The 27,727-nt window shown below is 59.8% G+C and overlaps 2 protein-coding genes across 9 annotated transcripts; one reads left to right on the plus strand and one right to left on the minus strand.

Moving 5' to 3' along the window:
* The first annotated feature begins 4,837 nt into the window (after nucleotides 1-4,837).
* Nucleotides 4,838-17,505, plus strand: AEBP1 (AE binding protein 1). Its single transcript, XM_070615498.1, has 22 exons — nucleotides 4,838-4,954; nucleotides 6,977-7,763; nucleotides 9,392-9,736; nucleotides 10,289-10,351; nucleotides 10,471-10,542; nucleotides 10,682-10,825; nucleotides 10,902-10,979; nucleotides 11,715-11,792; nucleotides 11,974-12,057; nucleotides 12,176-12,229; nucleotides 12,929-13,038; nucleotides 13,119-13,258; nucleotides 13,582-13,666; nucleotides 13,762-13,906; nucleotides 14,007-14,092; nucleotides 14,458-14,581; nucleotides 14,855-15,051; nucleotides 15,180-15,359; nucleotides 15,529-15,880; nucleotides 15,961-16,100; nucleotides 16,223-16,322; nucleotides 16,610-17,505. The coding sequence occupies exons 2-22, from the start codon at nucleotides 7,505-7,507 to the stop codon at nucleotides 17,221-17,223; spliced, it is 3,450 nt and encodes a 1,149-aa protein (XP_070471599.1). The 5' UTR covers nucleotides 4,838-4,954; nucleotides 6,977-7,504; the 3' UTR covers nucleotides 17,224-17,505.
* A 128-nt stretch (nucleotides 17,506-17,633) lies between these two features.
* Nucleotides 17,634-26,415, minus strand: POLD2 (DNA polymerase delta 2, accessory subunit). 8 transcript variants are annotated; one of them, XM_070615501.1, is made up of 12 exons: nucleotides 25,248-25,298; nucleotides 24,352-24,421; nucleotides 23,659-23,932; nucleotides 21,013-21,134; nucleotides 20,689-20,812; nucleotides 20,283-20,397; nucleotides 19,908-20,106; nucleotides 19,531-19,611; nucleotides 19,222-19,379; nucleotides 18,875-19,002; nucleotides 18,273-18,374; nucleotides 17,634-17,899 (listed from the first exon to the last, which is right to left on the minus strand). In XM_070615501.1, the coding sequence occupies exons 3-12, from the start codon at nucleotides 23,876-23,878 to the stop codon at nucleotides 17,739-17,741; spliced, it is 1,410 nt and encodes a 469-aa protein (XP_070471602.1). In that variant the 5' UTR covers nucleotides 23,879-23,932; nucleotides 24,352-24,421; nucleotides 25,248-25,298; the 3' UTR covers nucleotides 17,634-17,738. The 8 variants fall into 8 exon arrangements, with proteins under 8 accessions (XP_070471602.1, XP_070471603.1, XP_070471604.1 ...); XM_070615502.1 differs by having other exon boundaries at nucleotides 25,171-25,253; XM_070615503.1 differs by having other exon boundaries at nucleotides 24,352-24,434; nucleotides 25,171-25,253.
* Nucleotides 26,416-27,727: the final 1,312 nt, after the last annotated feature.

Here is a 27,727-nt window from a genome sequence, read left to right on the forward strand (position 1 = left end):
CTTTAGATATTGATAAGGGTTCTCCAGAGGAACACACCCTATAGCGTAAAGAGACAGAAAGAGATTTATTAGGAAGGATTGGCTCAGTCGATTACAGAGGCTAAGTCTTGCTGTCTGCCATCTGCAAGCTGGAGGCCGGGAGAGCCCGTGGTGTCATTCAGTCCAAACCTGAAGGCCTGAGAACCAGGGGAGCTGATGTCCGAGAGCAGGAGAGGACATCTCAGTTCAAGCAGAGATGGGGGCCCACCGCCTGCAGGAGGGCCGGCTGCTTTTCTCAGTCCGCTGGTTCAGATCAGTCGATTGCTTCTGGAAACACCTGCACAGACACACACAGAAATAATTTTTTACCAGCTCTCTGAGCAGCCCTCAGCCCAGTCAGAGGAACCATAAAATTTGCCATCACAGTGGGATTCTGTTCTTTGCGGCCAAATGATCCTGAATGAGAGAGACTTCCCAGCACTGCCCGTGCCAGGAGGTTTCTAATCTTTGAGGATTTGATACAGGAAAAGTAGTACTCAGTATGTTTTAATTTGCATTTTCGTAATTTTTAGTGAGATCAACATTTTTGCCTATGTTTATTGGCCGCTTAATGTTTCTTCTTCTGTGAATTGCCCGATTCCGTCTCCTAGCTCACTTTGAAAAAGGGAAATAAAGTCAAATTGGTTTTAAAAATGTAAAGAACTTTATTTAGCAGCTTCCCTTTATTGAAGACTTACTGGTTTTGGGGCACAGCTTTCTAGATTTATCTCAATGAATCCTTGTGCCATTTTCATGAGGTAGTGGTAGTGTCATTGTTGTCCCACTGTAGGGAGGAGAGAAACTGAGGCTCAGAGAGGCTCTGGGGCCGCGGGAAGCTCCTGAAATGCTGGCTTCCTGACCCACGGCTACAGATCCCTTCCCGGCATTTGGTTTGCCTTTTAATTTCTTGTTCAGCATATTTGGAACAGAAAGCTAAAACTTTTATGCAACCCAAGTTCCCGAGCCTTCCTTCTACAGTTTCTGCTTAGAAACACTTCCCCCACAAAGAATATAAACACAGATTCTTATGTTTTCTTTTAATATTTTGATGGTTTCTCTTAGCATCTCCAGCTCTAATCTGCTGGGAGTTCATTTGGATGAAGGAGTGAGGTACGGTCAACATTCTTTTTTTTCACTGCACCCTCTTTGGAGTGGAACGACCTGCCTTTCCCCTCGGACGTAACAGTGGCTGATTGTCACACTAGCTGCCACATGTCCTGGTCCCAGTCTGCAGGCTGCAGAATTACTCATGGCACTGGAAGCCGCCTCCCGCCCCCTGCCTGTCAGTGCCCCCGCAGCTGCGGTGACCCCCCGTCTCCCCAGGGGCTGGGCGCTGCGGTGAGTGGAAGGAATTCGGGTGAACTCTGCTCGCTCAGCAGTCCAGGCCCAGGGAGCTGGGCGGGGGCACTGGGCTGTGGAAAATCACATGTGGTTTTCAAGTTGTCGGAAACGAAGAAAATGGTTCTGCCAGTTGTGCGGACGGCTAGACACTGTCTGGGAGACCCCAGGTCCTGTGGCTCTGGGAACCACCCTCCTTGTGGGCCCCAGCAGTCTGACCCCTCTGGTAACATCCAGACTGCAGACAAGAGGGTGTTTCTAGAGGCCTCCCCTGAGGGAGCAGCAGAGAGACAGGACGGGCCTGGGTCCTTCTCCCTTGTTCCCTGGAGGCAGATCCCGGACTCCAGGAGACTGGGAGGGGCCGGGACCTGAGCCTGGGCCTTGCTGTCCAGAGCCCAGGGTTCCCGGGCCTTCCTTACATTCATGCTGCCCAGCTGGGCAGTGGAGGAAGGGCCCACTCGGGCGTGTCAGTGTCGTGGCTTCACCTCCCCCGAGGCCCGACCTTCTGTGTCTGAGCTGCTGCCTCAGAGACCCCAGGCACTTTAGGGGGTCTCCTCCGGGCCTCCCAGGCTCTGCTCCTGCTTGCCCCATCGCTGTGTCCTGAGGCTGCCCCAGCTAGAACTCCAGCATGTTGGTCCTGCGGGCGGGTGAGTTTCCCACCTCTGCCCAGGCTGAGGCACCAGGGCGGCTCCTGGTGATGCTTGGGCCTCAGTGAAAGGGGCTGGTGCCACTGTGGCCCCGTGGCCAGAGGCTGTGGAGTCCGGGTGGAAAGAGCCTCAGAAGTCCTCGCCTGGACCTTCCGTGTCACTGACACGCTGTGACCTGGACCCATCACTTCTCCCTGGGCCTCAATTTCATCACTTAGAAATGGGGAAAGACGGTGCACACACTCACTCAGCATTAATCACTGCCCAAGCTGCTGGCGGGGCCACGGTCTGAGACACAGTGACTGACGTTCAAAGTCACTGAAGAGGGTAGAGTCTCTTTTGCTGGAGTACCCCCTCCCTTTCTCCCACTTCCCAGGGTGTCAGTGCCCTCCCTCCCCTGTGCCCTCTGTCCCAGGCGGGCCAGTCACTGACTTCCTGTTCCCGCTGGCCTGAACATCTTCAGAGGAAGGTTACATCCATGATTGTTGGATCTCTGGGCCACGTTCAGGCTGGCACCTTGTTGAAAGTTCCGTAAAGACCTGCCCAGTGAACCAGCGAGCCACAGCCTGGGACACACACCCATAGAGGCATGCACAAATGCCTAGGGACCCAGAGGCGAGGCGGCTGGTGCTGGGGCAGAGGAGGGCAGGGCAGGGTGTGGATTGGGGACTGGGAGGTGGAGGGCGATGAGATCACGGACTTTCTGGCCACAGAGACATGGGGTGAGGCAGTCTCCTGCTGAAATGGCTGGCAGGTCCTGGCAGGATGGCCTGGGGACATCTTTTTGGGTACTCAGGCAGCTGAGATGTGGTGTCCGTGGGTGCAGATTTTCTGCTGAAACCTTTAGAGTAGATGAGTTCCCTGAGAGCCCCAGAGCACGGCTCTTCCCTGTAGAGGCCAGTAGAACGTCTTCAGGGAGGGGCCACCCAGGGCTCAGGGCGACCTCCTCGAGGGGTCCCCACATTCCAGGGCATGGAGAGAGTGCTTAGATGGAGCCACTCCCTGTCTCCACCTCCTGGAGAGGTGTGGTCACCATGTTTAAAGCAGGAACCCTGAGGTCCGGTGAGAGGAAGGAGAATGGCCCCCCCCCGCTCCCCGCCCCCCCCCCCCCCGAAGTCACCAGCAGGGGGTGGGGGGCATCCAGGGATGTGACTGACTCTCATGCCTCCCAAGGCTCAGCCTAGCATTGCCTCGAGGTCTGAACTGTCTGTGCTGCAAAGATAGATACGCTCGCTGCTTGACCAGGACCATCCGAATGGGAGACCCTTCCTATTGGGGTGGAGGGCGGTGGGCGGTCATGGAGACACCCGCCTCTTATAGCCTGAGTTAGCTGAGGTCATCATTTCATCATTTGAAGACTGGCTCTGGGATGGCCGGGAGGAAGCAGGAAACCCCCTCTCAGCCCTGCCCCAGGCCCATCCTGGGGTTTCCTTCTCACCACAGGGAGTAGTCTGAAGGCATGAACAAGGCAAGCCCAATCTAAATCAAAGCTTCCATTTCTCATGTGATTCACAGCGTCTTCCCTCCCTATCCCCGTGGGACTGACCCCGCCATTGTGGAAGAGGGTGGGTTCCATTCCTTCCCATTCCTGCTCACCTCTTCGCTGCCTCCCAATGTGGGTCACCCCAACCCCACCCTGCTGGGGACAGGGAGGGGCATGACTGAAAGGGGCAAAGTGGCCTTGATGCCCACCACGTGACATCTTTGCCTCCACGTCCCCCGCCCTCCACGGCAGCCCAAAGGCCCTCTGCAATGTCTCTGCTCCTGACCTTGGGGGGGCACCCACCCCCAGCTCTCTCTCCTGGGGCCTCCCACCCTTGCAGGCAGCCCTCCTGGCTTGTTTCTTTCTCGATGGCCTCAGAGGTGTGCTCTTGGCCCTTGAGCCAAACAGGCCCGACCTGCCTGGCTGGGGGGGTGTGGGGGTGTGTGGTGTGAGACGGCAGGCCACGCCCTTCCTCCTTGCCCTGCATCAGTGGGCTCCACGGCCTCACCCTCAGCTCCATGCACCCTCTTCAGCCCTTGTGTCAGGCTCCCTCAAGAACTCTCCTTTCCCACTTGGAAGCAGCGAGGGGAGGCCCACCAGGGTGAGATGTCACCTTCCCTCTCCCTGTCAAGCCCAGTCTTGCTGCAGCCCCTTAGGAAAACCTTCAGTGAGAGGGGGGGAAATGTCCTGCCTTCTCTCAGGAAGCTGGAGGTGGGAGGCGGGATGGGGGGCCCCAGGGTGTCCAGCAGACCCCAGACTAGCTCATGAGAACCCTTGGACATGGACACAGACCACCACCCTGTGGCAGGGGGCACTGGACCCTGGAAGGGTCAGCAGCAGCCATAGGAGGCCACTAGCCTCCCACCCCTCCACCTGCCTCTTCCTGGCCTGGGCTCCTGCCCTTGGGGAGTTTGGTTCAGATGCTGTGCTGCTCAGCAGATGGGCCTCCTGACATGGCCTGTGGTTGCCTCCCGGCCCTGGGTAGAGCCCCAGGCCCAGGTCTTAGGGACTTCCTGGGTGTGGGTCTTAAAGCTAAGTGGGGTCTCAGCCCCACTCACTGATGGTGGTGTACTGGCCTGGCATGGAGAACAGTCACCCCTTCTCCCCACCTGCCCGGACCCTCCTGGGCCAAAGGCCCCCAACTTCCTGGCCTCCTGGGGGCCCAGTGCCCCCTGAGGCCTTTGCTCATACTCCCGTTGGTGACTCACTGTGACTGAGGAAAAGATTGTTTCTATTCCTTTTTAATTTTTTTATGGCTTCTATTTTCCCTGGCAGAGGATCTTGGGCCCAAATCCCATCCATGTGGGAGCCAGCTGAACTCGGGAGCCGTTCCCAGGGAAGTGACGTGCCACAGCCGCCCCCAGCCTTGGGCCTCCCTGCTTGATACACTCAACTGGGGGCAACGGAGCAAATTCCAAGACAAAGTTTTGAGAACAATGATTCAGAGGCTCGTAGAGGACATTTATGGGTAAGAGCTTGCTTCATCCTACTGGACCAGCCTGGGGACACATGGCAGGGCGAGGATGGTGCAGGGACAAGGAGGTCTGACTGGGGGAGGGGCTCCACAAACCTAGGTCAGTGGACTTGGTCTCTGAGGGGACGTGACAAGACTGGGGAGCCAGCGGGTTGTGAGTGCTGAAATGGTGCTAGGCGCAGCACGTGCATGGTCCCCTTTCACTGCACCATGAGGGCAGGGGAGACAGGGGAGCAGGGAGGTTACTTGCTGTGATCAGATGGCCAGGAGGACAGAGCTGGGATGTGACCCTAGGGACCAGCTCTTGACACAGCCCCACTGCCTTTGTAAGTGTGAACAAGGGCGAGCCAGAACAAAGCGGAGGAAGGGCCTTGAAAGGAAGAGGTGGGAGGAGGCAGAGCCCCCTGGGTCCTGCTCCCAGTCAGGGGCTGAGCCAGCAGCTGACCGAGGCTGCGTGCAGGGCCTGGATGCTTCCCAGCCTGCTTTTCCTCTTTCCCTTTGCCTGGAGGTCCAAACTCTGCTTGTCAATCATCCCAGGGGCTCCTGGGTTTTCCCACCTGACTACTTCACTGGGCCAAACCCTCACAGATGACCTTGGGTCTGGGCTGACTGCCGCTAAACTTGCCCCATGGGCTCCTTGTGTGCTTTTTCTGGCTTCCTTATTTCTTCAGGGAGGAATGTTCTGGGAGCTTTGGCCTTAGGTGTGATACCCATTTGGGGTCAGCCAACGTTTGCCCTTCGAGAAGCCTTATGGAAACACCAGGCACACAGGTCATAAATCCCTATGCCAGCGCCCATACAGACATTACTAACAGAGCTGGGATTCTCTGATTACCCAGTCTATGTGCCCCCTGGGTCCATATGGTAGCTGGAGCTATTGTAAACAGTTTTTAAAAACTGTGTTCTGACAAGTGGAAGGAGAGAAATGGCTGTTTGTCCATGTTGGGATCTCAGCTGGTGGGAAAGCAGCATATCCCTTGAGGTGAGGCAATGCTCATTGTGGGAAACAGCATAAGAAATTGTAGGGGAGGGGACCTGACCCCAGACATTTGCGCCTCCTGGTTGGGTGGCCAGTGTCTGTTTCCAGGGCACGTCCCCCCACACAGCTTTGTTGGGTTGAAGGCACTCATCCTCTCTCCCCAGCTGGTCAATGTCCTCAGGGGCTGTGCCTGATCTCCTATGTGGTTGTGGCCCCCACATCTTCCACACGGAGCTGGGTTCCCCGGCCTTGCCCCTGAAATCTTCCCTTGCTCTGACCTGGCTTCACCTGAGGCTGTGCCATCTGCTCGTGAGGCCAGAGAAGTGGGTTGCTGCCTCCTACCTCCTTGTCAGGGTTCTTAATCTGGGATCCAGGCATCCCTCCCTAGGTGCAGGACTGCAGGGGTGGGCAAGAAGCCCCTGAACTTGGATGGAAATCGCTGTAAGGGCTGAGTTCCTCCACACCCCTGACAGCCCATTCCTATGGATTACACATACAATTTAATAAAATTTGAAAGGAATCTCTCCCCTCCCTGCTCCACCTCTGCCTGCCTCCCAAGTTGCCCTTGGGAGGGGACAGGAGCTTACATGGGGGCTCCTACCCCCAGCAGAGAAGTCATCCTGCCCTGAGGACAGTTTTGCACCTGCTCCTCTCACTAATGAGGGGGTTCCCAAAGTGCGGTCCCTCCTCAGAGTCGGGCTTGTCTGGACCTGGGAGGTTAGCTGGATGTCTGAATGAAGGCTGGTGACAGTTTGCAGAGCTGCCAGGCCAAGGCTCCAGAGAGAGGGTAGGATGGGTTGGCTAGGCACACTCACGACCCTTCTGAGGCCGGAGATGGAGAGGGTCCCCGAGGCCAGAGTCCGCAGCTTAGCTCTCTATTAGGGTTCCCGGTCACCTCCAGTGGGCTTGATGGCATCTCCCCTCCTGGTCCTGGCTGACTTGGGGGCGGTGCCACGGACGAAGCGAGACAGGGGTGTCGGCCCCCTCGGACCCGCACCCTCAGGACCTCCCATTTCCCCGACCCTCCTTCCCCGCAGGCCCTCCTTCCTAGGCGCAGGCCTCCGGCCCGGGACACCGCCCGCAGTTCCCGCTTCGGAAGTGCCCAGCGCGCGGCGCCCGGACTGCTCCGCCCCCCGCAGCCCCTCCGTCCACGCCCGGCTCCTCCTCCTCCTCCTCCTTCCTGGGGGTTGGGGAGCCGGCTCCGGAAGCCCTGGCGCCCCCGCCCCGGCCGCCACTGGAGCTTTGGAGAGGGCGGTCCGCGCGGGAGCGTGCCTCGCGGGGCCGGAGCTCCCAGCCGCCGCCAGCGCCTCGGAACCCCCGGACCACCCCTGAGCTCCCACCGACCCCTGAGCCACTGCCTGGCTCCGAAGCCCCTGCGCCTCGCCCCAGAGCCCCCCGCCTGCCCCTCCCCGGAGCCTCCCGCGCCCCATCCCGGAGGCCCTCGCCCGCCCTCCCAGAGCCCCCCGTCCCCATAGCCCCCCTCCCCGCACCCCTGCCCCCTGGGGCCCCCCACGCCCCTGCCCCCCGGAGCCCCCGCGCCCCTGCCCCCGAGGCGTGCCGTGGCCATGGCGGCTGTGCGCGGGGCGCCCCTGCTCGGCTGCCTCCTGGCGCTGCTGGCGCTGTGCCCCGGGGGGCGCGCGCAGACGGTGCTGACCGACGACGAGATAGAGGAGTTCCTCGAGGGCTTTCTGTCGGAGCTGGATCCCGAGCCCCGCGAGGACGACGTGGAGGCCCCGCCGCCCCCCGAGCCCACCCCGCGCGTCCGCAAAGCCCAGACGGGGGGCAAGCCGGGGGCGCGTCCAGGGGCGGCCAGAGAGGGAGAGGGTAAGAGCCCGGGGCAGGGGTGGCCCCCCGCCGCGTGATGGGGAGCCTCGGGGCGCCCTGCACCTCAGGTGAGAATGGCGGCCTCGGCGGGGTTTGGCCGCTGTCCAGTCTGCCCAGCGTGAGGAATGGCTCGGTAAGGCACCAGAGAGAGCCCAGATGTCTGGCGGGACACTGTGCCAGGCAGAGGTCAGGGCTGGCTTGTAGCCCTTCGGGCGTGGAGGCTCGCCCAGCAGGTCTGCTGCCTGGTGGCTTGAGTCGTCCCAGTCCCTCATTCCCAGGGACTAGGCTTGAGTCAGCAGGGGACTTTGCTGCCCCCTCCCCAGGTCTCTGCTGTGAACCACCGCGCTGTCCTAATCGGGCACTCGGCCAGTTTGTGGCACACGCTCACCATGCCCATGCTGCTGCCACGGTCCTAGCCTCAGGCTTTCCCTGGGAGGGGTCCCCAGCACCCTCCAGCCTGGCCTTCTCCAGGACCCCCTGTGGGCAAGACTTTCCCGGAGCAGCCAGGCAGTGGGTAGTCTCAGGTTATTGTGAGGATTGAATGAGGTGATAACATCACCAAAGCATTTAGCCCAGGGCCTCTTACATAAGCACTTGTCAATAAATCTTAGCTGTTTTTTGTGACCTGAGGGTGGCAAGGGTCTTGTTAATCTCTCTCTCCCAGGAGACTCCAAGCCACCATCCATCATTCCTGAGGTCAGCAGCCCCTCCCTCTAGATGTTTCCTGGCTCCTCCCCAGCTCCTGGGAAACAGGTCCTGGGACCCACTAAGGCTCCCCCACACCCAGCTCCCATTCCAGGCTACTGTCCCAACCTCTTGGATGCTGCTGTGGCAGCCCCATTCTCCTGTCTGTCTGCATTTTGTAAATTTCCTTGTGTTTCTGCCTTGTGAGCCGCCCCCCCCACCATTAAATTCTCAACAACATTTGCCCAGGGTCCTGGAGGATTCCCACAGGCAGCCCCATGCCCTGCCCCTGCTTCCTCCCCCAGGCTCTGAGATGTTGGAGCAGCCGCAGCACCTGCCTGTCCCTCTGTCCTCTGTGTGGCCCCAGGACCCCTACTGCTTATGGCTTCCAACCTGCCCCAGACCCCTTACTTCTGGATAGAGGATTGCCCACGATGCCCCTTTTCTCTGAAGCTTTTCTTGCCCCTGCAGGGAGCTTCTGGGAGGCCCCGTGCCCATGCCCTGTACTTTGTGTGGCAGTTCGCAGGGATGAGACCCCCTCCCCCCCCGCCCCGGCCTTAGACTGGGCGCTCCCCCAGGCCTGGGTGGCTTAGTCACCTCTATGCCCCTCCCATCCCCAGCAGAGAACAGTGCTCCCTGTCTGGCCGAGTGGACATGTGGGGAAGGAGGGGATTGTCAGGGGCCCCTGTTGAGGTTTTGGCAGGTGGGAGCTGAGTTACCCAGGCCAAGATGTGGTGGTGACGGCATAGACTCGCAGACAGAAAGCCTGGGTTCCAATCCCAGCTCTGCCACGATGGCAAGGCACTTAACCTCTCAGTTTCCCGCCTTAGGAAGCATGGGACTAACAGGAGCCCCTACAGCCCAGGTTGTGGACACCTTGGGGGGCCACATGGGGTGGAGAGTGGGCTCTTTGTTGATTTGAACTAAATCTGCATCTTGGACAGCACCTCCAGAAAAGGTCAAAGACAAAGGAAAGAAAGGGAAGAAGGACAAAGGCCCCAAGGCCACCAAGCAGCCCCTGGAGGGGTCCCCCAGACCACCCAAGAAGCCCAAGGAGAAGCCACCTAAGGCCACCAAGAAGCCCAAGGAGAAGCCACCCAAGGCCACCAAGAAGCCCAAGGAGAAGCCACCTAAGGCCACCAAGAAGCCCAAGGAGAAGCCACCCAAGGCCACTAAGAAGCCCGTGGCTGGGAAGAGGCTGCCCACCCCAACCCCCTCAGAAACCCCGTGGTGGCCACTGCCCCGACCCCCCGGCCCCGGGCCCGAGGAGAAGCTGCCCCAGGAGGGAGGTGTGTGCTGGGCTCTTCCAGGGCTGTGGGGCTCTGACCTGCTGGGCTGCAGGGGTGGGTGGGGGTGGGGGGCAGGTCCCTGGGCTCCCGCTTTCTGCAGACCCTCAGGGCCCTCTGGACAGGGTGACAGGGTGAACTCTGGGACCTCGTTGTTGTCATGATCGGCAGTCTGTTGGAGCTCCGGCAGTACCACTGCCTCCCCTCAGTAGGGGAGGGCTTGCTGGCCTTGTGGGTGGGGCTGGCTCTCCACTGTCCTGGGATCTGTCCCCAGGCCCCACCCAAAGGCCCCCTCCCCGCCCCCATGTGTCGCTGGGCTCTGAGCCTGCGGGGTGGCCTCCTGCTGGGGCAGCTTTGTGGCTCCCCAGAAAGCCACCCAGCTCTCTGGCCCAGGGAATACCAGCTGGGTGCTGAGGACCAGAGAAGCTCAGGCCTCCTGGGAGCAAGCCGAGGCTTTCGGGGTGTCAGGAAGAGCCAGGTTTTGTGTCAGCTCAACATGCAGCCGGTGGTCAGGGCAGGCTTCCCATCCATCTGTTTCTGGGGTTTGCGTTGCAGGGGGGGCCCTCCCAAGTCCCTGGCAAGGGCCAGGAGGAGAGACCGATGTGGAGCACCAGCCTGGTGAGTGGGCGCCGTCCACCTGGCCTCGGGGGCCACCCGCCCTGGCTTTCCAGGGTGGGCCTTGGGGGGGTGGTCAGTGAGTGTCCATCAACGAGGCAGCCACGAGCGTTTTCCCCCAGAGCTGGAGGAGGAGACCGAGCAGCCCACGCTGGACTACAACGACCAGATAGAGAGGGAGGACTATGAGGACTGTGAGTAGGACCCCCACCGCCCAGATCCCAACCCCTGCCCGGGGGTCCACTGATGGTCCACCCAGAGGCCCCACCCTCCCAGCCCCGCTGCCTTCTGAGGAGGGGCCTTGGCCCAGCTCAGAGCCCACCCTCCCCCTAGTTGAGTACATCCGGCGCCAGAAGCAGCCCAGGCCGCCCCCCAGCAGGAGGAGGCCTGAGAGGCCCTGGCCTGAGCGCCCTGAGGAGAAGCCGGAGCTGCCCAGGCCAGGGGTCAAGGCCCCAGAGGAGGAGGAGGAGAGGATCGGTAGGCTGGGGGCAGACAGGGGAGGGGGCACTGGGCGAGGAGGGCTCTGGCCCACTCTTGCCTCCCACCTCCACAGAGCTGCCTCTGAAGCCGCTGCCACCCCCGCCACTTCCTGACTATGGAGATGGCTACGGGGTCCCCGACTATGACGACAGTGAGTGCCCATTACACCCCAGGATCCGAGGCCAGGCCGACCACCTTGGAACTCCAGCTTGGTGGCCGTTACCTCACCACCCCTCCCACCCCCACTCCCCTCCTGGTTCCTGGCTCCTGACTTGCTCTTCCCTCCAGACTTTTCTTCCCGAGCCCCAGTGAGCTCCTCTCTGTCCCTCCTGCCCTCCAGTCCTACTCACCCCTCTTTCGCCCCACAGGACTCCCACCCCTTCAAGGCAACCGCCTTCCTCTCCTTCCTGCTCCTTGGCCCTGTGCCTTCAATTCGCCCTTCCTGGGCCTTGGGCCTTTTCCCTGCCCCCAGGCTCCCCGCCAACTCCTCTAACCCTGGGCCTAGCTCAGCCCTTCAGACCACCCTTTTCCTGGACACAGGTGCCAGTTGTCGCTTGAGGTGTGTGCCCACATCCCACTCCCTGCCCAGCCTCATCCTGAACCTTTCCCCAGGCCAAGCCCCCCTGCTGGGCCAGGCTGGTGACTTTTCCAGGGTTTTGTTCACTCCACTTGTGCCCAGGCAGCCTCCTCTTCCAGGAGGACCCTCCCTCCTTCTCTCAGCCTTTCTGGATTCTTCAAGCCTCACCTCGATCCTACTTCCTCGTCGTGTTCTCCCTCCTGCCCAGTCCTGCCCGCTGGGATCCTGTGAACCCAGGACCTCTGGCTCACGGTGTGGGGCCCTGGGAGCAGCTCTGGGCCTTCTCAGTAGGGTTCTCCCTCCCTGCAGTGGACTATTACTTCCGGCCTCCGAGGCCCCAGAAGCCCTACACAGAGCTGGAAACAGATGAAGAGAAGGAGGGGCTGAGTGAGTGAAACCAAGCTGTTCCCACCCCACCTGCCCCCAGTGCAGGCCTGACCCCCATCCCACCTGCCCCCAGTGCAGGCCTGACCCTCACTCTGCCCCCCCTCAGCCTAACCCCCACCCCCAAATGTCCCCCGAAGCCCAGGGCTAAGCTGACAGGCCCCTTCCACCTTCCTCTCTTCAGAGAAACCCAAAAAGGAGGGCGGCAGCCCCAAGGAGGAGGAGACGGATGACAAATGGACTGTGGAGAAGGGCAAGGACCCCAAAGGTACATGTCTGGGGGCTGAGGGCAGGGCCCACAGAGCCTGGGTCCCTGTGGGACACCGGCTGCACTTGTGGATGCTCCGGGACCCTCGGCGCCACATCCTCCCTTTGTTGTCCCCCAGGGCCCCGGAAGGGTGAGGAGTTGGAGGAGGAGTGGGCTCCAACAGAGAAAGTCAGTGAGTGAGGGGCCCTGGGGGTGTGGGGATGTCGGGGGCAAGGGGGGGCTGGGGGACCGTGGGGAGCGGGTATGGGGGTTGGGGTGTGTGTGTGGGGCTGCGGGTGGGTATGGGGACTGGGGGCATGTTTGGGGGCTGGCGGGGTGTATGGGGGCTGGGGCTGTGTATCGGGGGGCCTGGCAGTGTATGTGGGGGAGGGGGCTAGAGGTTATGTGGGGGTGTGTGAGGGCAGGGGGGCCATGTGGCCACAGCAGGGTAAGGGTGCTGAGACAAGTGACCCATCCAAGGCCACACATGGGTCCCAAACTGGTATTTCCTGATGGTGCTCCAGGGCTCCAGAACCCTTTCCTGCTCTTAAATTCTTGGGGCCCAGAAGGGAGGGGTCCTGGAGCATATCTGCCCTGGGCCTGACCCAGGAACAGAGCTGGTGGCACAAGGCAGGTGTGCAGCTGGGCCCAATACAGAGGATGCCTGTGACTGGCTGGCCCTGGGGTGGCTGTGCCTGTGATTTCATGTAAGCCCCATGACCCCTTAGAGCCTGGCATCATCAGCCCATTCTCCAGATGGGGAAGCTGAGGCACAGGGAAGGGAAGCACAGGCTGGGGCGGAGGGGAGTGGGCTCTGGGCCCCTTGGTTCTGGGTTTTGTGGAGGGAGGGATGGAGCCAGTGGGCCACCAGCCTGGGGTGCCGTGTCCCTAGAGTGCCCCCCCATCGGGATGGAGTCGCACCATATCGAGGACAACCAGATCCGGGCCTCCTCCATGCTGCGCCACGGCCTGGGGGCACAGCGTGGCCGGCTCAACATCCAGGTGGGTGTCGGGGACAGGCCCACCTACCAGCTGGGCAGAGAGCTCCTCCACCTTCTCAGCCTCTCCACCACCCGTGACAGGCTGGTGCCACTGAGGACGACTACTATGATGGGGCATGGTGTGCCGAGGATGACGCTCAGACCCAGTGGATTGAGGTGGACACCAGAAGGACCACTAAGTTCACGGGTGTCATCACCCAGGGCCGTGACTCCAGCATCCAGTATGTCAACCAGGCTCACAGGCACTTGGTAGGGGACGGGTGGCTCCAGGCACAGCTGGGTCCCATTAGAGACATTCCCCTGGGCCCTCCAGGGCCCTTTTCCCTGCTCCTGGGCCATGGCTAGTCAGCTCTCCATGTCCAGTTGAGCAAACCACTCCTCCACAGCCGCACAGCAAGCATAGGAACTGCTCCTGACGCCCAGGCCCAGACCACACACCCCTGCTAGCTGAGTTCTTGGGCCCAGAAGAGGGGGCTCAGGCTGCTGGAGGCCTGGGAGTGAGGCAGGGAAATCAGCCTTGCCCTGACTGCTGTCCCCTCCCCAGTGACGATTTTGTGACCTCCTTCTTCGTGGGCTTCAGCAATGATAGCCAAACATGGGTGATGTACACCAATGGCTACGAGGAAATGGTAGGCACCCAAGCCCTCAGCTCTGCTCCCATTGTCTGGGCTGCGGGTGGACTCTCGACCAGGGTGGGTTGCTGCTGAGGCCCGCCTCTCCCCAGACCTTCCACGGCAATGTGGACAAGGACACACCTGTGCTGAGTGAGCTCCCGGAGCCAGTGGTGGCCCGCTTCATCCGCATCTACCCACTCACCTGGAACGGCAGCCTGTGCATGCGCCTGGAGGTGCTGGGGTGCCCCGTGTCCCGTGAGTGCAGGGGGCTGGAGGGGCTCGCAGGGGCGGCTGGGGCAACCTGGGTGGGCTGGCAGGTGGCGGGCTCAGGGCCCTGCCTGCCCATCCTCTGCAGCCGTTCACAGCTACTACACACAGAATGAGGTAGTGACCACTGACAATCTGGATTTCCGGCACCACAGCTACAAGGACATGCGCCAGGTGGGGTCCTGCCCTGGGGCCAGGGGTTGTGTCCAGGGACTGGGGGGGTCATGTCTGGGTGCTGGGGATCCTGTCCAGAGGCGGGGCTCAAGGGTAATGGGAGCCATATGCAGTGCTCCGTGAGCTCTGCTCCCATCCCAGGCAAGCTGAGAGGCCAGCCTTCTCCTCAAGGAGGAGGAACTCCCAAGGCCCCTCCCTCCAGCACTAGGACCTGAGAGGGGCTGGCGTCACTGGCAGGGGCTGCTCCTACCACAGAGAACCTCCCCACAGAGCAGACCCAGGGCATGGGAGAGGCCGTGGTCACGGGGTAGGCTGGCACTTGCTACATCCCGGGCTATATAACTCGTGTACCCTCTGGTGCCCAGCTGATGAAGGTGGTGAACGAAGAGTGCCCCACCATCACCCGCACTTACAGCCTGGGAAAGAGCTCACGCGGGCTCAAGATCTATGCCATGGAAATCTCAGACAACCCTGGAGACCATGAGCTGGGTGAGGGCCCCCACAACCCCTGGAGGCCTGGCCCTCCTCCCACGGATTAGAGACAAGGCCCTGGCACCGCAGCTGGGCCTGTGCCATTGATGTTCCCAGCTCACCACCTTCTGCCTGTCCTTGGACCCCCTCTAGGGGACCCAGTCTGCCTTGCTGGGCCCTACGAGCCTCAGCTGCTTCCCAGCTCCCTGGGTGTAAGGCCAGTTTGGGTCCTTCCACATCTCTCTAGGGCTTTGGGAGGCTGGGTAGTTGCTGAGGCTCCCGCCCTTGCAGGGGAGCCCGAGTTTCGCTACACAGCTGGGATCCATGGCAATGAGGTGCTGGGCCGTGAGCTGCTGCTGCTGCTCATGCAGTACCTGTGCCGTGAATACCGCGACGGGAACCCCCGTGTGCGCAGCCTGGTGCAGGACACGCGCATCCACCTGGTGCCCTCACTGAACCCTGATGGCTACGAAGTGGCAGCGCAGATGGTGAGTTGGGGGGTGTTGGGGCCAGGGCAGGGGTCAGGCTGGAGGGGGTGGGCCAGGGGAACTGCAGCAGCAGGGGGCAGGGCTGGGGAGCGGGCCACTGATGCTGACCCTGCTGCCGGCTCCCCCAGGGCTCAGAGTTTGGGAACTGGGCGCTAGGGCTGTGGACCGAGGAGGGCTTTGACATCTATGAAGACTTCCCGGATCTCAACTCTGTGCTCTGGGGAGCTGAGGAGAGGAAATGGGTCCCCTACCGGGTTCCTAACAATAACCTGCCCATCCCTGAACGCTACCTCTCCCCAGATGCCACGGTGAGCCCACAGCCTGGCTAACAGGGCCTGGGGGTGGACTGGGGGTGCCTGAGCCTGGGTGCTGAGACTGAGGGGCTTGGAGAGACAGAGGGGGTGTGAGTACTATGTTGGGGTCTGCGTGGAGGGTGTTGGAAGCTGCAGCATAGACCTCAGCACTGGCCACCCCCAGGTATCCACGGAGGTCCGGGCCATCATTGCCTGGATGGAGAAGAACCCCTTTGTGTTGGGGGCAAACCTGAATGGCGGTGAGCGGCTGGTGTCCTACCCCTACGACATGGCCCGCACACCCAGCCAGGAGCAGCTGCTGGCTGCGGCCATGGCAGCCGCCCGGGGAGAGGACGAGGACGAGGCATCTGAGGTCCAGGAGACCCCAGACCACGCCATCTTCCGCTGGCTGGCCATCTCCTTTGCCTCCGCTCACCTCACCATGACTGAGCCCTACCGGGGAGGGTGCCAAGCACAGGACTACACCAGCGGCATGGGCATCGTCAACGGGGCCAAGTGGAATCCCCGATCTGGGAGTGAGTCAGCCTGGGAGGGGCCATGGTGGGGCGTCTGGTGTGGGGCAGGGATGACCAGGTTCTGTGTCTGCCCTGCCCAGCTATCAATGACTTCAGTTACCTGCACACCAATTGCCTGGAGCTCTCCATCTACCTGGGCTGTGACAAGTTCCCTCACGAGAGTGAGCTGCCTCGAGAGTGGGAGAACAACAAGGAAGCTCTGCTCACCTTCATGGAGCAGGTGGGGGGCAGCTTGGGGGGCTGCATCCGGGAGAGGTTGATGAAGGGTCGGGACGGGGAGCAGGGGAGCAACAGGCCGTGAGGGGTCTCCATGTGGACACCAGCCCTTGCTTCCTTCCGCAGGTTCACCGTGGCATCAAGGGGGTTGTGACAGATGAGCAGGGCATCCCTATTGCCAATGCCACCATCTCCGTGAGTGGCATTAACCACGGTGTGAAGACAGGTACCTGTGTGCACCTTCCTGAGGTGGGGGGCCAAATCTGGGTATGGTCTTGGCAAGGCAGGTCAGGCCTGCCCAGCAGGTCCCTGCTCTCTGGGACCCCATCAGGGAAGGTGTACCCTGGCCAGAGGGAGGGCTGAGGGGGCTGGGGGATCTCAGAGAAGAAGGTTGGGGGATCTGACGGAGGAGGGCTGGGCGATTGAGAGCGGAGGGCTGGGCGATCTCAGAAAGGAGGGCTGGGGCCTGGGAGGCGGGACTCTTGAGCAGCCGAATCTGTCCTCCCTCTGCAGCAAGTGGTGGTGATTACTGGCGCATCCTGAACCCGGGTGAGTACCGCGTGACAGCTCACGCAGAGGGCTACACCCCCAGCGCCAAGACCTGCAACGTGGATTATGACATCGGGGCCACCCAGTGCAACTTCATCCTGGCGCGCTCTAACTGGAAGCGCATCCGGGAGATCTTGGCCATGAACGGGAACCGGCCTATCCCACACATTGACCCATCACGCCCCATGACCCCCCAGCAGCGACGCATGCAGCGCCGCCGGCTGCAGCACCGGCTGCGAATGCGTGAACAGATGCGGCTCCGTCGCCTCAATGCCACTGCAAGCCCAGCCACGTCCCCCACATCGCCCCCAACATCGCCCCCCACCACCCCCACACTGCTCCCCACCCCTACCCTCGCCCCCTCACCCGCCCCAAGCTCCACCCTGGGGCCCTGGCACTTTATACCCGAGACCACGGCCAACTGGGAGGAGTCAGAGACTGAGACCTACACGGAGGTGGTGACGGAGTTTGGGACAGAGCTGGGGCCTGAGGAGGAGGAGGAGGAGGAGATGGTCACGGGCCCGGAGTTCCCCTTCACCACAGCCGAGACCTACACAGTGAACTTCGGGGACTTCTGAGAACAGGTCTCCCAACGCTGAGCACGCGCCAGTTGTCATGTCACCTCGGCCAGCTCAGCAGCCATCAGCACACGGAAGGCCCCCTGGTGTGGGCCGGGCCAGGAGGGGGCATGAATGTGACCAAGCCCTCTGAGCCTGGGTCTGCGTCAGGCTTCTGCTCCGCCTGCTGGCCCCGTAGAGGACAGGCTGCTGCAGGGCTGGGGTAGGGGCAGGCCGAGCGAGCCCAAGAGGCAGACTTCTCGACACTTGCCCAGGCCACACCAATAAACCAAGCTCACGGCACATGTGTGGCTGACCGCTCGCCCTTCTGACCAGCTCGGGGAAAGGGGAGGAGGAAGGAGCCTTACATGCACTGTGGGCTCTCTCACAGGAGGGCCCTGGCCCAGCACCAGGTCGCCCAGAAGCTCAACACTGGTAAATGGTCGGGCTTTATTTACAAAGCAAAAGCTGCTACAGTGCTGATGTTGCAGGGAATGAATGGCCAGGGGCCTCTCTGGACAGGGCTCCTGTGTGAGTCAGGGGCCCAGACCCAGGCCTCCCAGGTCCTCGTCCTCTGCCCCGAAGCCTGAGAAGCTGATGGGCTGGCAGGCCAGGCTGCGCAGGTTTACGAGGCAGGCAGTCTGTGTGGTGCTGAAGTCTGGGACGGCCACCAGCAGCACCGTCTGGTCCTCGGGGCCTGCAAAGAAGCCATGTGGGAACCCACCTTAGGTCCTGGGTGAGCCCTTCTCGAAGGGAAGTCACCAGAAGTAAACAGAAGTCCCCCATCAGCACTATGGGAGTGCTGACCAGAGGAGCTCCTTTGGACTGGAAATAAGAAGGGCTAAGGAGATCACCAAGGTCAAAGGCTAAAGCCACACTGACCAGAGGTGAGCTCTGGCACCAATAGGTGTGGACAATTTCAGTCAGCCGGTCACCAGGAAGAGCCTGGGCCGTCTACCCCCAGGGCCGGGGGAACTGGAGTGTAGTTTTTCTTCTCTGTGAGCCTTATCCCCAGTTGAGGGAGTGCCTTGTGATAGCCCAGGCCTTGGCCCCCAGAAGGCAAAACTTACCTCGGATGATTTTGGAGCCAAAGCTGGGGGTGTTGCCACAGAAGTAGACGTGAGGGCACTCGGGAAAGACAAACGGGTCAGTCTTGTAGAAAGGGTAGCAGCCTGGAGAAGACAGGCCTCAGCTGAGAGCGGGCTTCTCACCTCACACTACGGACACAGGGGGGCTGTCTTGTAGAGGACGGGGAGCGCCACCCCTGCTCGCTTGCTCTGTCTCTGTCTCTCTTAATGCTGGTAGCAGCCTCGCCAAATGTGACAACAAAAACGCCTCTGGACATTGCCACGTGATCCCAGGGGCAGGTTAGTGTACCCTGCTGCCTTCGCCCTTCTGGGTGGCCACTGGGGCAGGGCGCAGTGGTCTCACCAGCCCAGGCTCCCAAAATGCTCCCATGGCCTTCAGCTCTGAGCAGGGCCATGGCCACAGACAATACAGAGGTAAGGTCCCAAAGCAGCTTCCAGAACAGTGTCAAGCTTTCAGGCTCTTCCTCAGACAGGTCACAGCAAAGCTGCTGAGTGCACATCCATGCTGGGAACCCTCAGCACCAAGGGACCGTCAGGCCTTCCCTGGTCCTTCGGTTCCACCCCATGTGGCTGAGTCCCATTACCTAGGGTGTCAGGGGCTGTGGGGCTGATGTGACGGACTCGCAGGGTCCACTCCAGGATCTCCAAGTGATCCTCCATGCCGCTGTACCGGAAAATGTCACTCACGTTCTGTCCTGATGTCCCCAGGAATCTGCAAGGCGAGGCGAGGCTGATCCCCACCCTGGGAGCTGCCATCTGCACCCCTCCCACGGCGGCCGGCCCAGAGCCCACCTGATGCTCTCATGGGGTGTGTCCCAAGTTAACCTTGACAAAGAGCCCAGTTCTACATGGGCCCTTTGCAGCCCTGAACCCAACCTTCCCCTCCTGGTGCCACTGAGGCAAAAGGCTGGAGTATGGCTGTGCTGGCTACCTGACTCCATCGATGGTGGCCTGGTAGGGGTTGGTGACCAGCTGGAGCGTGGAGTAGGCAGTGGCCAGTGGGAACATGCAGGGGTGCAGAGGCTGCTGGGGGAGCGTGTAGTTGGTTGGGTCAAATTCACCTGGCATCACGTCCACGGGCACCGAGGCCTGGAGGGCACAGGGGCAGGGGAGCTTGCAGGGCCCAGCACCCTCCACACGCAGCCCTGCCGGAGCCCCCTCCACCTCCCCTTTCCTGGCCCGCCTTCCAGTGCCTCAAAGACTCCACTCCCAGTCACCGGCCAGCCCCCAGCTCACTCACACTCAGCTGCAGGAGGATCTCATCCAGCATCTTGACGGCCTCCACACTGGCTGCCTGGGTTTTCTTCGTTAGGTACTTGGCCTGGGGGTGGAAGCCCACAGGCTATCAGGCCTCAAGTGAGGCTGACATCAAAGGGGTACCCAGAGCCTGCCTGGAGGGCTGAGAGCAGAGCGAAGCCCCACGCACAGGGGGCAGTAAGAGTTCTGTGCCACAGGCCACCCAGTACCCTCAGAAAGCAGGGCGTGGAATGAGGCTGGGCCTCCAACACAGGCGGTCCTAGTGTCACTGCTGGACGCTTCCCACTAGACCTGCAAGACCCCGTGCCCCAACTCTCCTTGGGGAAGAAAGGGCTTGATGCACACAGGTAGGCACCATACCTTGTTGATGGAATCTCTGCTCTGGGTGTTGTGGCTGAGGAGGTTCCCAGCGAGGATGACCCGGGAGACGTGGGCGGCGCTGCACTGCTCCCCTTCGTCCCCGAGCTGCCCCGTCACCACGTCCACCAGCAGCTGGGTGCCCAGCAGGCTCTCGCCCCCACCTCCACCCAGGCCCAGACCGGACACCAGCAGCACAAACCTGTGGGAGAAGGCAGTGTCCTCTTGGGCACCAAGAAAGCAGGTGGCCCCCGAGGCAGGCTGCGTGGAGCCAACAGCGGAGCTCCGTTGCCGTCATGGGTGGGCAGGGAAGATGGAGCCTGACAACTGTGATTCCCCTGGACCAGCGACCAGGGCCCCTGAGCACCTGCTCCTTACCTGTCTGTGTCAAGGAGGGGTGCGGGCTTCTGAGGAGCAAGCTCTGCAAAGCAATGGTCCTCCACCTGGAACTTCCCATCGTCTCCCACAGAGCCGAGCACAGCCAGGACCGTCCCTGGGGAGCAGCAGTGTCATGCCCTGGAAAGGGGAGCCCGAGGGGCTGCCACTTCTTTCCAGTCACCTAAACAGCAAAACCAGCCGGTTCTCGTCTGCCATGCTGGCAAATTCTCACTTAAGACTCAGGATGGAGTGTCTGCTTCTTGGGGTCACTGTCTTCAAGTGGAGGTGGGAGGAACTGATCCCCTGCATGGATCTCACCCACTACCTGAACCCAAACTCACTGCTCCAGGAATGCAGGGGTGCACCAGCACCCAGCTGCACAGGCCACTCCCTCCCCACTCCCCACCTGTGACCAGCTTTGACACGTCGATGGTGCCTTCCAGTTTGATACGCTGCAATTCATCTTCCAAGATCAGCTCATCATCTGGGTGGATGTATTTGCTCCGAGGCGGCTGAGGAAGCAGGTTGTGCTGGAATTCGGAGATGGGAGGTAGTCTTGGGGCCAGAGCCCACCAAGGCTTCTGGGCAACATCAGTGAGATGACAGTGTAGCCCCCGACCCCCAGTGGCAGACAGCCCAGTCCCGAATCCCTGGGGCCAAGGCAAGTGGCCCCATTGGTATCCCCAGGGAAGTGTTCCAGGGGAGGCCCACATGAGCCGGCCGGCCTCACCTCCTCGCTGACCTCCCGCAGGATGGAGGGCTGGAGCGGCATAGCCTTGAAGAGGGTCCCCACCACACAGCACTTCTCCCCAGGCTGCAGTTCACACAGCTTCTTTATTTGGACTCCACTGCCTGGGGCACGAGGGGCATGAGCTCAGAAGCCAGGTGGCCCTCCCACCACCCCCACGGGGCACTGTAACAGGCCTCACTGAGCACTGCAGCCCAGGACCCCACCCTGTGCCAGGAAGGAGAGAACATCAAGTGCAAGGACTCCCTGGGCCTAAGGATCACTTGGCCCCGGGAGGACAGAGGGACTCTGGACATGGCTGGGCCCTGGATGCCAAGTGTCCTAATAAGAGAAGCAGACACGCAAAGAGAGCGATGTGAAGATGGGGCAGAGACGAGTGACGTGGCCACAAGCCCAGGAAGGAAGAGGCAAGGAAGGATCCCCTGTCAGCCTCCGGAGGGAGACTGGCCCTGCTGACACCCAGATTTCGCACTTCTGGCTTCCAGGACTGGGAGAATAAATTTGTGTTGTTTTAAGCCACCTGGTTTGTGGCTTTACTGTTTGCTACAGCAGCTACAGGAAACGAACACAAAGTTATTATCTCACGTATACCTAAATTATAACACTGATTCTTAGAAATTATGAGGCATGCCAAGTCTCAACACAGCCCTGGCCTAAAAATATTACAACTTCCTTTAAGAGTCTGGATTCTTCCACTTGCCCCACAAATGCCTCATTCTCTAAAAACAGAGATGCCCCAAATTCACACTACATATCCCCATCCATCCCGTCCTGTGCCCTGTGGAGGCAGGCAGCCTTGTTTACCAGAGCACCTGGGTCCTGAAGAACAACACATGGGAAGCATTGGGGGACACACAGAAAGACAGGCATGGAAGACGCTACCCACAGGGTCACTTGGGCAGAGGAGGCAGGAGCACAAGTCCCAGCTGCCCATGGATTTGTTAGTACAGACCCCAAGACCGGAGGAAAACGCTGTCAGGTGGTAATGGGATAACGCGGATGCAGGCCCAGCCCCTTCCTTAGCTCAGCTGACTCCAGCACAGGCCCCTCCTGCCCTGAAATAACCAAGAACATTCCGCAGATATACACCCTGGGGAGTGGAGGGGAGTAATTCAAAATAAGGTAAGGCGAGCACCAGCATGGGACAGAAATGCCAAACGCCAACAGAAACAATAGATCCCAAAGCACCGGCGTCTGCCGAGCCTCACACAGCCCAGGTGGCCGTGCCAAGCACTGGGCACGGAACTCTTCCACCCCTAGCAACACGCCACAGTAGGTATTACTGCCCCACCATATGGTTGAGGAAACTGAGGCACAGAGATTAAGTAACACATCCAAGGTTCACAGTTGGGGTCCAATGTGTGTGCCTTAGCACCAGGCAGAACCACATATCCCTGTGCTGACGGCAGGACATCCGTCTGTCAGGGCGGCATGTGGGCAGCAGTCCAGGCCCCAGCACCGAGAGTGAACACAAAGGCCCATCCTCACCCTCACTGAGCTCACAGTCCAGAGGGAGAGAGAGAACCGCACTCAACGACGGATTAGCCACTGTGACAAATGCCATGAACTAACGAGGCTGAGGCAGAAGATAGGGAGAAGGCCCCACTGGCTGAGGTAGCTTCTCGAAGCACCGGACATCTAAGTTGAGGTCATGAGGGAAGACTGGGAAAAGAGCATGCCAGGCAAAGGGAAAGCCAACAGCAAGAAAGGGCATGGCATGTTCAGGAAAGTCTTGAGGGGAGAGAGGCCAATTCCGAGATGGGCTGAGCTCTGGTGAGGAGGGCCTGCCACACAGAAAAGGACACGGAGGTGTTCTGGGCAAGGCCAGCATCAACCACAAGTAAACGATGCTGCCTGCCATCCACTGCCCAGCCAGGGCCCCATTCATCGTGGGCCGCTGTCTGAATTCCTGAGCCCAGTCTGTGAGCAGAATAAAATGGCTGTTTTGGGTCACTGGGGAGCTTTGTGAGCGGCACCAGTCACTGGAAGAGAAATCTGGTATGAGATAGGGTGCTGCTGTAAAGAATTTAAAAAGTGGCATTGACACTGGGCCCAAGGAGAGTGTCCCTGTAGGCTTTGAGGAAAGTGAGGAAAGGCCAGTGGGAGCCAGAGGAAGGAGACCCTTGTTATGTGGTGGAGGAGAGGCTAGGAGATCCGGGCTGTGACCTCCTGGCTACCTATAATAAAACCAGAGGCCACCCAGTGGCTTGGTGGGATGGGAAGGGCCCGAGTGTCAGTGCTTCCCAAGTGATTCCAACCAGGAAGTGGTGCAACCAGGGCTGAGACCACGAGCCTGGTGCTGGGGGGCAATAAAAATGAATAAGACATGGTCTCACCTACAAAATTTCAGTTTAGAAACATAGAGATGAAATGAAAACTACATGGAAAGCCACTCTTGTAAACAGTAAGGATGGCTAACGGAGCATCACCCAAAAGTTGAAGGTGGGGTTCACCTGCTTCACCGCCAAGAATAACTTAACTGCAAGAGAGATCGCCAAGGACGAAACGGGAAAAAAGAAAAAGGTGTGCATTGCCCAGGCCACTTGATTACAAAAGACAAAGGAGCCCAAGGGACAGGAGGTTCATGCCCAGCAGCCATGGAAGCACTTCCCCAAACTCGTGACTTACCCCAGCGCTGTTGGGCCCGGCTCACCAGGAAGGGCCGCATTTGGATGAGGCGGGTGGCATAAATGTGGGCATACTGCCGGCCAAAGCTGCGCTCCCCGAGCCGGAACGGCTGCGAGGAGTTGGTGTAAGTCGCCACAGGCACCCGGGCAAAGGTGGCATTGTTGGCTGTTGGTGGGGACAGAAGAGTGTGGGCCCTCTGGGCAGCCTGCTCAGAAAACATGGCTGTGCTCGACGTGTCCAGACCGCTGTGCCCAGGCCAAGGAAGAGGTGATCACTGTGAGAACACAAACGCATTCCTGCAATCCCTGCGCACCACCATGGCAGCAGCTTTCCCAGTGTATCTCCACTGCGCCCACAAGGCACGGGCGAGGAGGGGAGGAGGGGAGGAGGGGAGGAGGGGAGGAGGGGAGGAGGGGAGGAGGGGAGGAGGGGAGGAGGGGAGGAGGGGAGGAGGGGAGGAGCTGCAGCCTGCACCAGACAGGAGTCCGAAGAGCAGCTGGAAATTGACGGCGCTGGACACCAGCGGCTCGTCCTGTAACCCTCATCCAAAAAGGGAGACAAAGACAGCTAGCAGACATCTCTTCCACCTGAAGCTCTCTAAACCCATTTCAGGTGTCCACTCCCTGCTCCACACCTCCACCTGGGGAACTACCAGGGTCTCAAATCCTACATGCCTCAAATGGAATTCCTCACCTGCCCCCTTCCAGCTCACCAGCAACTGCACCATCTCAGGGCATGAGGCCAGCCTTATTATTACATAAGCCTATAAAATAAGCCTATTATTAAGTAATAAAAATAAACACAACATAAATCAGTCACTCCTCTGCTCAAAACTCTCCAAAGGTTCCCTATTTCACTGAATAAAGCCCCAAGTCCCTAGATCGGCCTAGGAGATCTGCCCTGCCAGTCCTGTCCTCATGTCCCCCCACCAGGAGGCCCGCTCTTTTCCCACATCCTACCCCCACGCGCGGCTCCGTGGCTCCTCACTCAAACCCACCTTCTCCAACTCCCACCCTCTCGGCACTTCTGCTTCTCCAGTGTTTATCGTTTCCCACGTATTTACCTTCTAACCACTGACACATTTTAAGTTTATTGTCTGCCTCCTTTGACATGAACATAAGCTCCAGGAGAGCAGAGGTACCAGCACCTGACCCCACTTTCCAGCAGCAGCCACGAGCCCCACTGAGATGTGCTGCAGGTGGGTTTCCAAGAACCGCGCAGGGAGCAGATGCGCGATGGGATGATGAGTCTGCACGTCATGAGTTAAACAAGATGCAGCACTAAACTCATCTTCGCCTCTTTCAGTTGCCCTTTTAGTGGAGCCATTAGGTGGCTTGTAGCCTATCTCCATTGGACAGCTCTGGGCTGGGCCCCAAACTGAATTAACTTTCGGCCCAAACGTGCAGAGCGACGGCGCCACGCCGGCCGCAGTCCCAGAAGAAGCCCCCGGCCGGGACCAGCGCTCTGGGGTCGGCTCAGGGGTGACAATAGAGACCCTGCGCCCACACACACCGCTCACGCCACACAGGAGGCCCAGAGCGCAGACCCCGCCACCCCACGCGGCCCGGGCGACTCGGGATCCCACTCACCTCGCCGCGCGCCGCGGCCCGCCCACCCCCGCGCGCCGCATCCCGCCAATCCGCGCGCCACACCACGCCCATTGCCGACTCTCACCAATCGCCGCGCGCCCTGCCCCGTCCATCACAGCACGGCCCGCCCACTGCCGCGCGTCGCATCCCGCCAACCCGCCCGCCCCGCCCCGCCCTTCACAGAATCTAACCAATAGCCGCGCGCTATGCTCCATCCCATCGCCACGAGGCCCGCCCACCAACGCGGGCCGCAGCCCGCCAATCTGTGGGCCCCGCCCGTCAATTGCGGCATTCAGCCAATCCGCGCGCGCTGTGCGTGCGCCGAGTCACGCCCCCAGTTTCCGGGACAACAAGGGACGGGGCTAGCGCCCCGGAACCGCTACGCTTGAGTTCGCCGCGTCGCGGGTACCGGGCCCCAGGGGAGGCGAGGCCCAACGGTCGTCATGCCTTTCCGATAGTTGATGCCGCTAGTGCTACCCCAGGACCGGGGTGGGCGCCCGACTGCGGTGTACGCCAGTGCTGGCAACAGGGTGGGAGGATTGAGGCCGGAGCGCCGAGGGCACGGCCCGGGACTGGGATCCAGGCCGGCAGAGGAGGGTTTAGGGTTAGGCTTAGGTTTAGATTTAGGGTTAGGGAAGCAGATACGCTGCCTAAGGCCCTCCCCCAGGGCCACAGCCCTGCGCAGGCTCCACCCAACATTCCAGTCTTTAGTCCTGACTGCCCGTCGTCATCTACACTCCTTCCTGTCCACGGAGTTGTTTTCCGTGCTGTCCCTCACTTCGGGGTGCTCTTTTCCACATCTCCACTAGTCCATGGAATTTCTAAGCGAGCCCGAGTGGCCCTTCCCCGTGAAGCTTTCCTCGCCACTCCCACTAGCACGGGGATTCTGTCTCGGGCACTCTTGAGCACATGCTGTTCTCACTGTGCATCGTTTGTCAAGTCCCGGTCTTATCCCCACAACAAAATGGGTAATAATAATAGATAACACATAAAAGCGCTTACTGTGGATCTGCCACTGTTCTCAGTTCTTGACACGTTAATTCATCTAATCCTCAAGTAACCCTTTGAAGATGAGGAAACTGAGGCACAGAGAGGTCACACAGCTAGTGAGTAACAGCTGGGATTCACATCAAGGCAGCCTGACTCCTAGCTGTAACCTTATACCTGTGCAGGGCTTCCGCTTGTACAGGTACCGCCCCCAAGGTCAGCTGAATTACCAGCTAATTACCCATTACCTCTCCACTCCCACCCCTGCCATTTGATAAGGAGTTTGTCAAACATCTGTGCAATTCAGAGTGAACTGGATAAGCCAGCCCTTGGAGGATATGTGGGAACCTAGTCTAGTTCACTTATCACAGTGCCTGGCACATGGAGACTCCCAGTTCAGCCTATATTTGTTGAATGAATGGATGAGAAGGGTTTTTTTTTTTTGCCAGGCAATGTGCTAAATGTCTTAAGAGCATTATCTCATTGAATCTTACTATACCCTTATGAGGCAGGTACTATTATCATCTCCATTTTACGGAAAGGTTCGTCGTTGCACAGGGTCACACAGCCAGGAAGCCAGGGGCCAGCATTTGAACCTACCTGCCTGATTCTCCAGCGGAGTGCTCAGACGTACAGCTGTGTAGCCTCTTCATTGCCGCTGGCAGGCCTGTATCAGGCACACAGATGGGGCAGCTGAGGGGTCTGGGATGGACCTCTAGGCAACAGTCATGTTGCCTAGTCATGTTGCAGTAGGAATGATGGGGACTCTGGAAGGGTGAGGACAGATGAGTGGGTGTATTTCCATGGGGTGCGGCCCTGTTGGGGGCTAACATAATACCTTCCCTAACCCTCCTCCTCTTGCTGTCTGCAAGAATGGAAAGGCTAAATATTGATTTTCCTGGCCTCCCTGGTAGCCAAGCAAAGCAATGAGATCAGATCTGGCAGAGACATAAGGCAGGGGGGATGGGGGGGGGGGGTGGGGTGGGGGGGGCTTCTGAGAAATCTGCTTTTGTGATAAAAGGGAGGGGTGCAGGCTGCTGCCCTTCCCCCTCCTTCTGTCTTGAATACAGTACATGGTAGTGTCCTGTGACCATGGGAAAATCCCAGAGATGCCGACCCGGGTACCACTTAGCTATGGCTCCAAGCCATCGATTGCTGCCTTCTTATTTCATGGCAAAAAATGAACCTTATTTGTTTTCTCCACTTTGGGTTTTCTGAATGTGAAAACAAAGATATTCTTAAATGGAATATGCAGGTACATAAGAGGGCAAAGGCACAGAAGTGGTGCCTTTTGGATTGGGCCCCTCAAAATAAGTACTGGTTTCCTTTGAAAGCAAGGGCTGGGTGAGAATGGCATTACAGGAGAAGGCCTTCTATGATGCTCACTAATGTGTTCTTTTTTAACAAAATTTTATTGTGGTAAGGTATTGTAGGGGAGGAAGACATTTCCTCTACCCACTCTGGGTTCTTCTGGCCGGAGACTGAATCGAATT

This window comes from Equus przewalskii, chromosome 4, assembly GCF_037783145.1.
Source record: "Equus przewalskii isolate Varuska chromosome 4, EquPr2, whole genome shotgun sequence".
NCBI classification, from domain to species: Eukaryota; Metazoa; Chordata; class Mammalia; order Perissodactyla; family Equidae; genus Equus; species Equus przewalskii.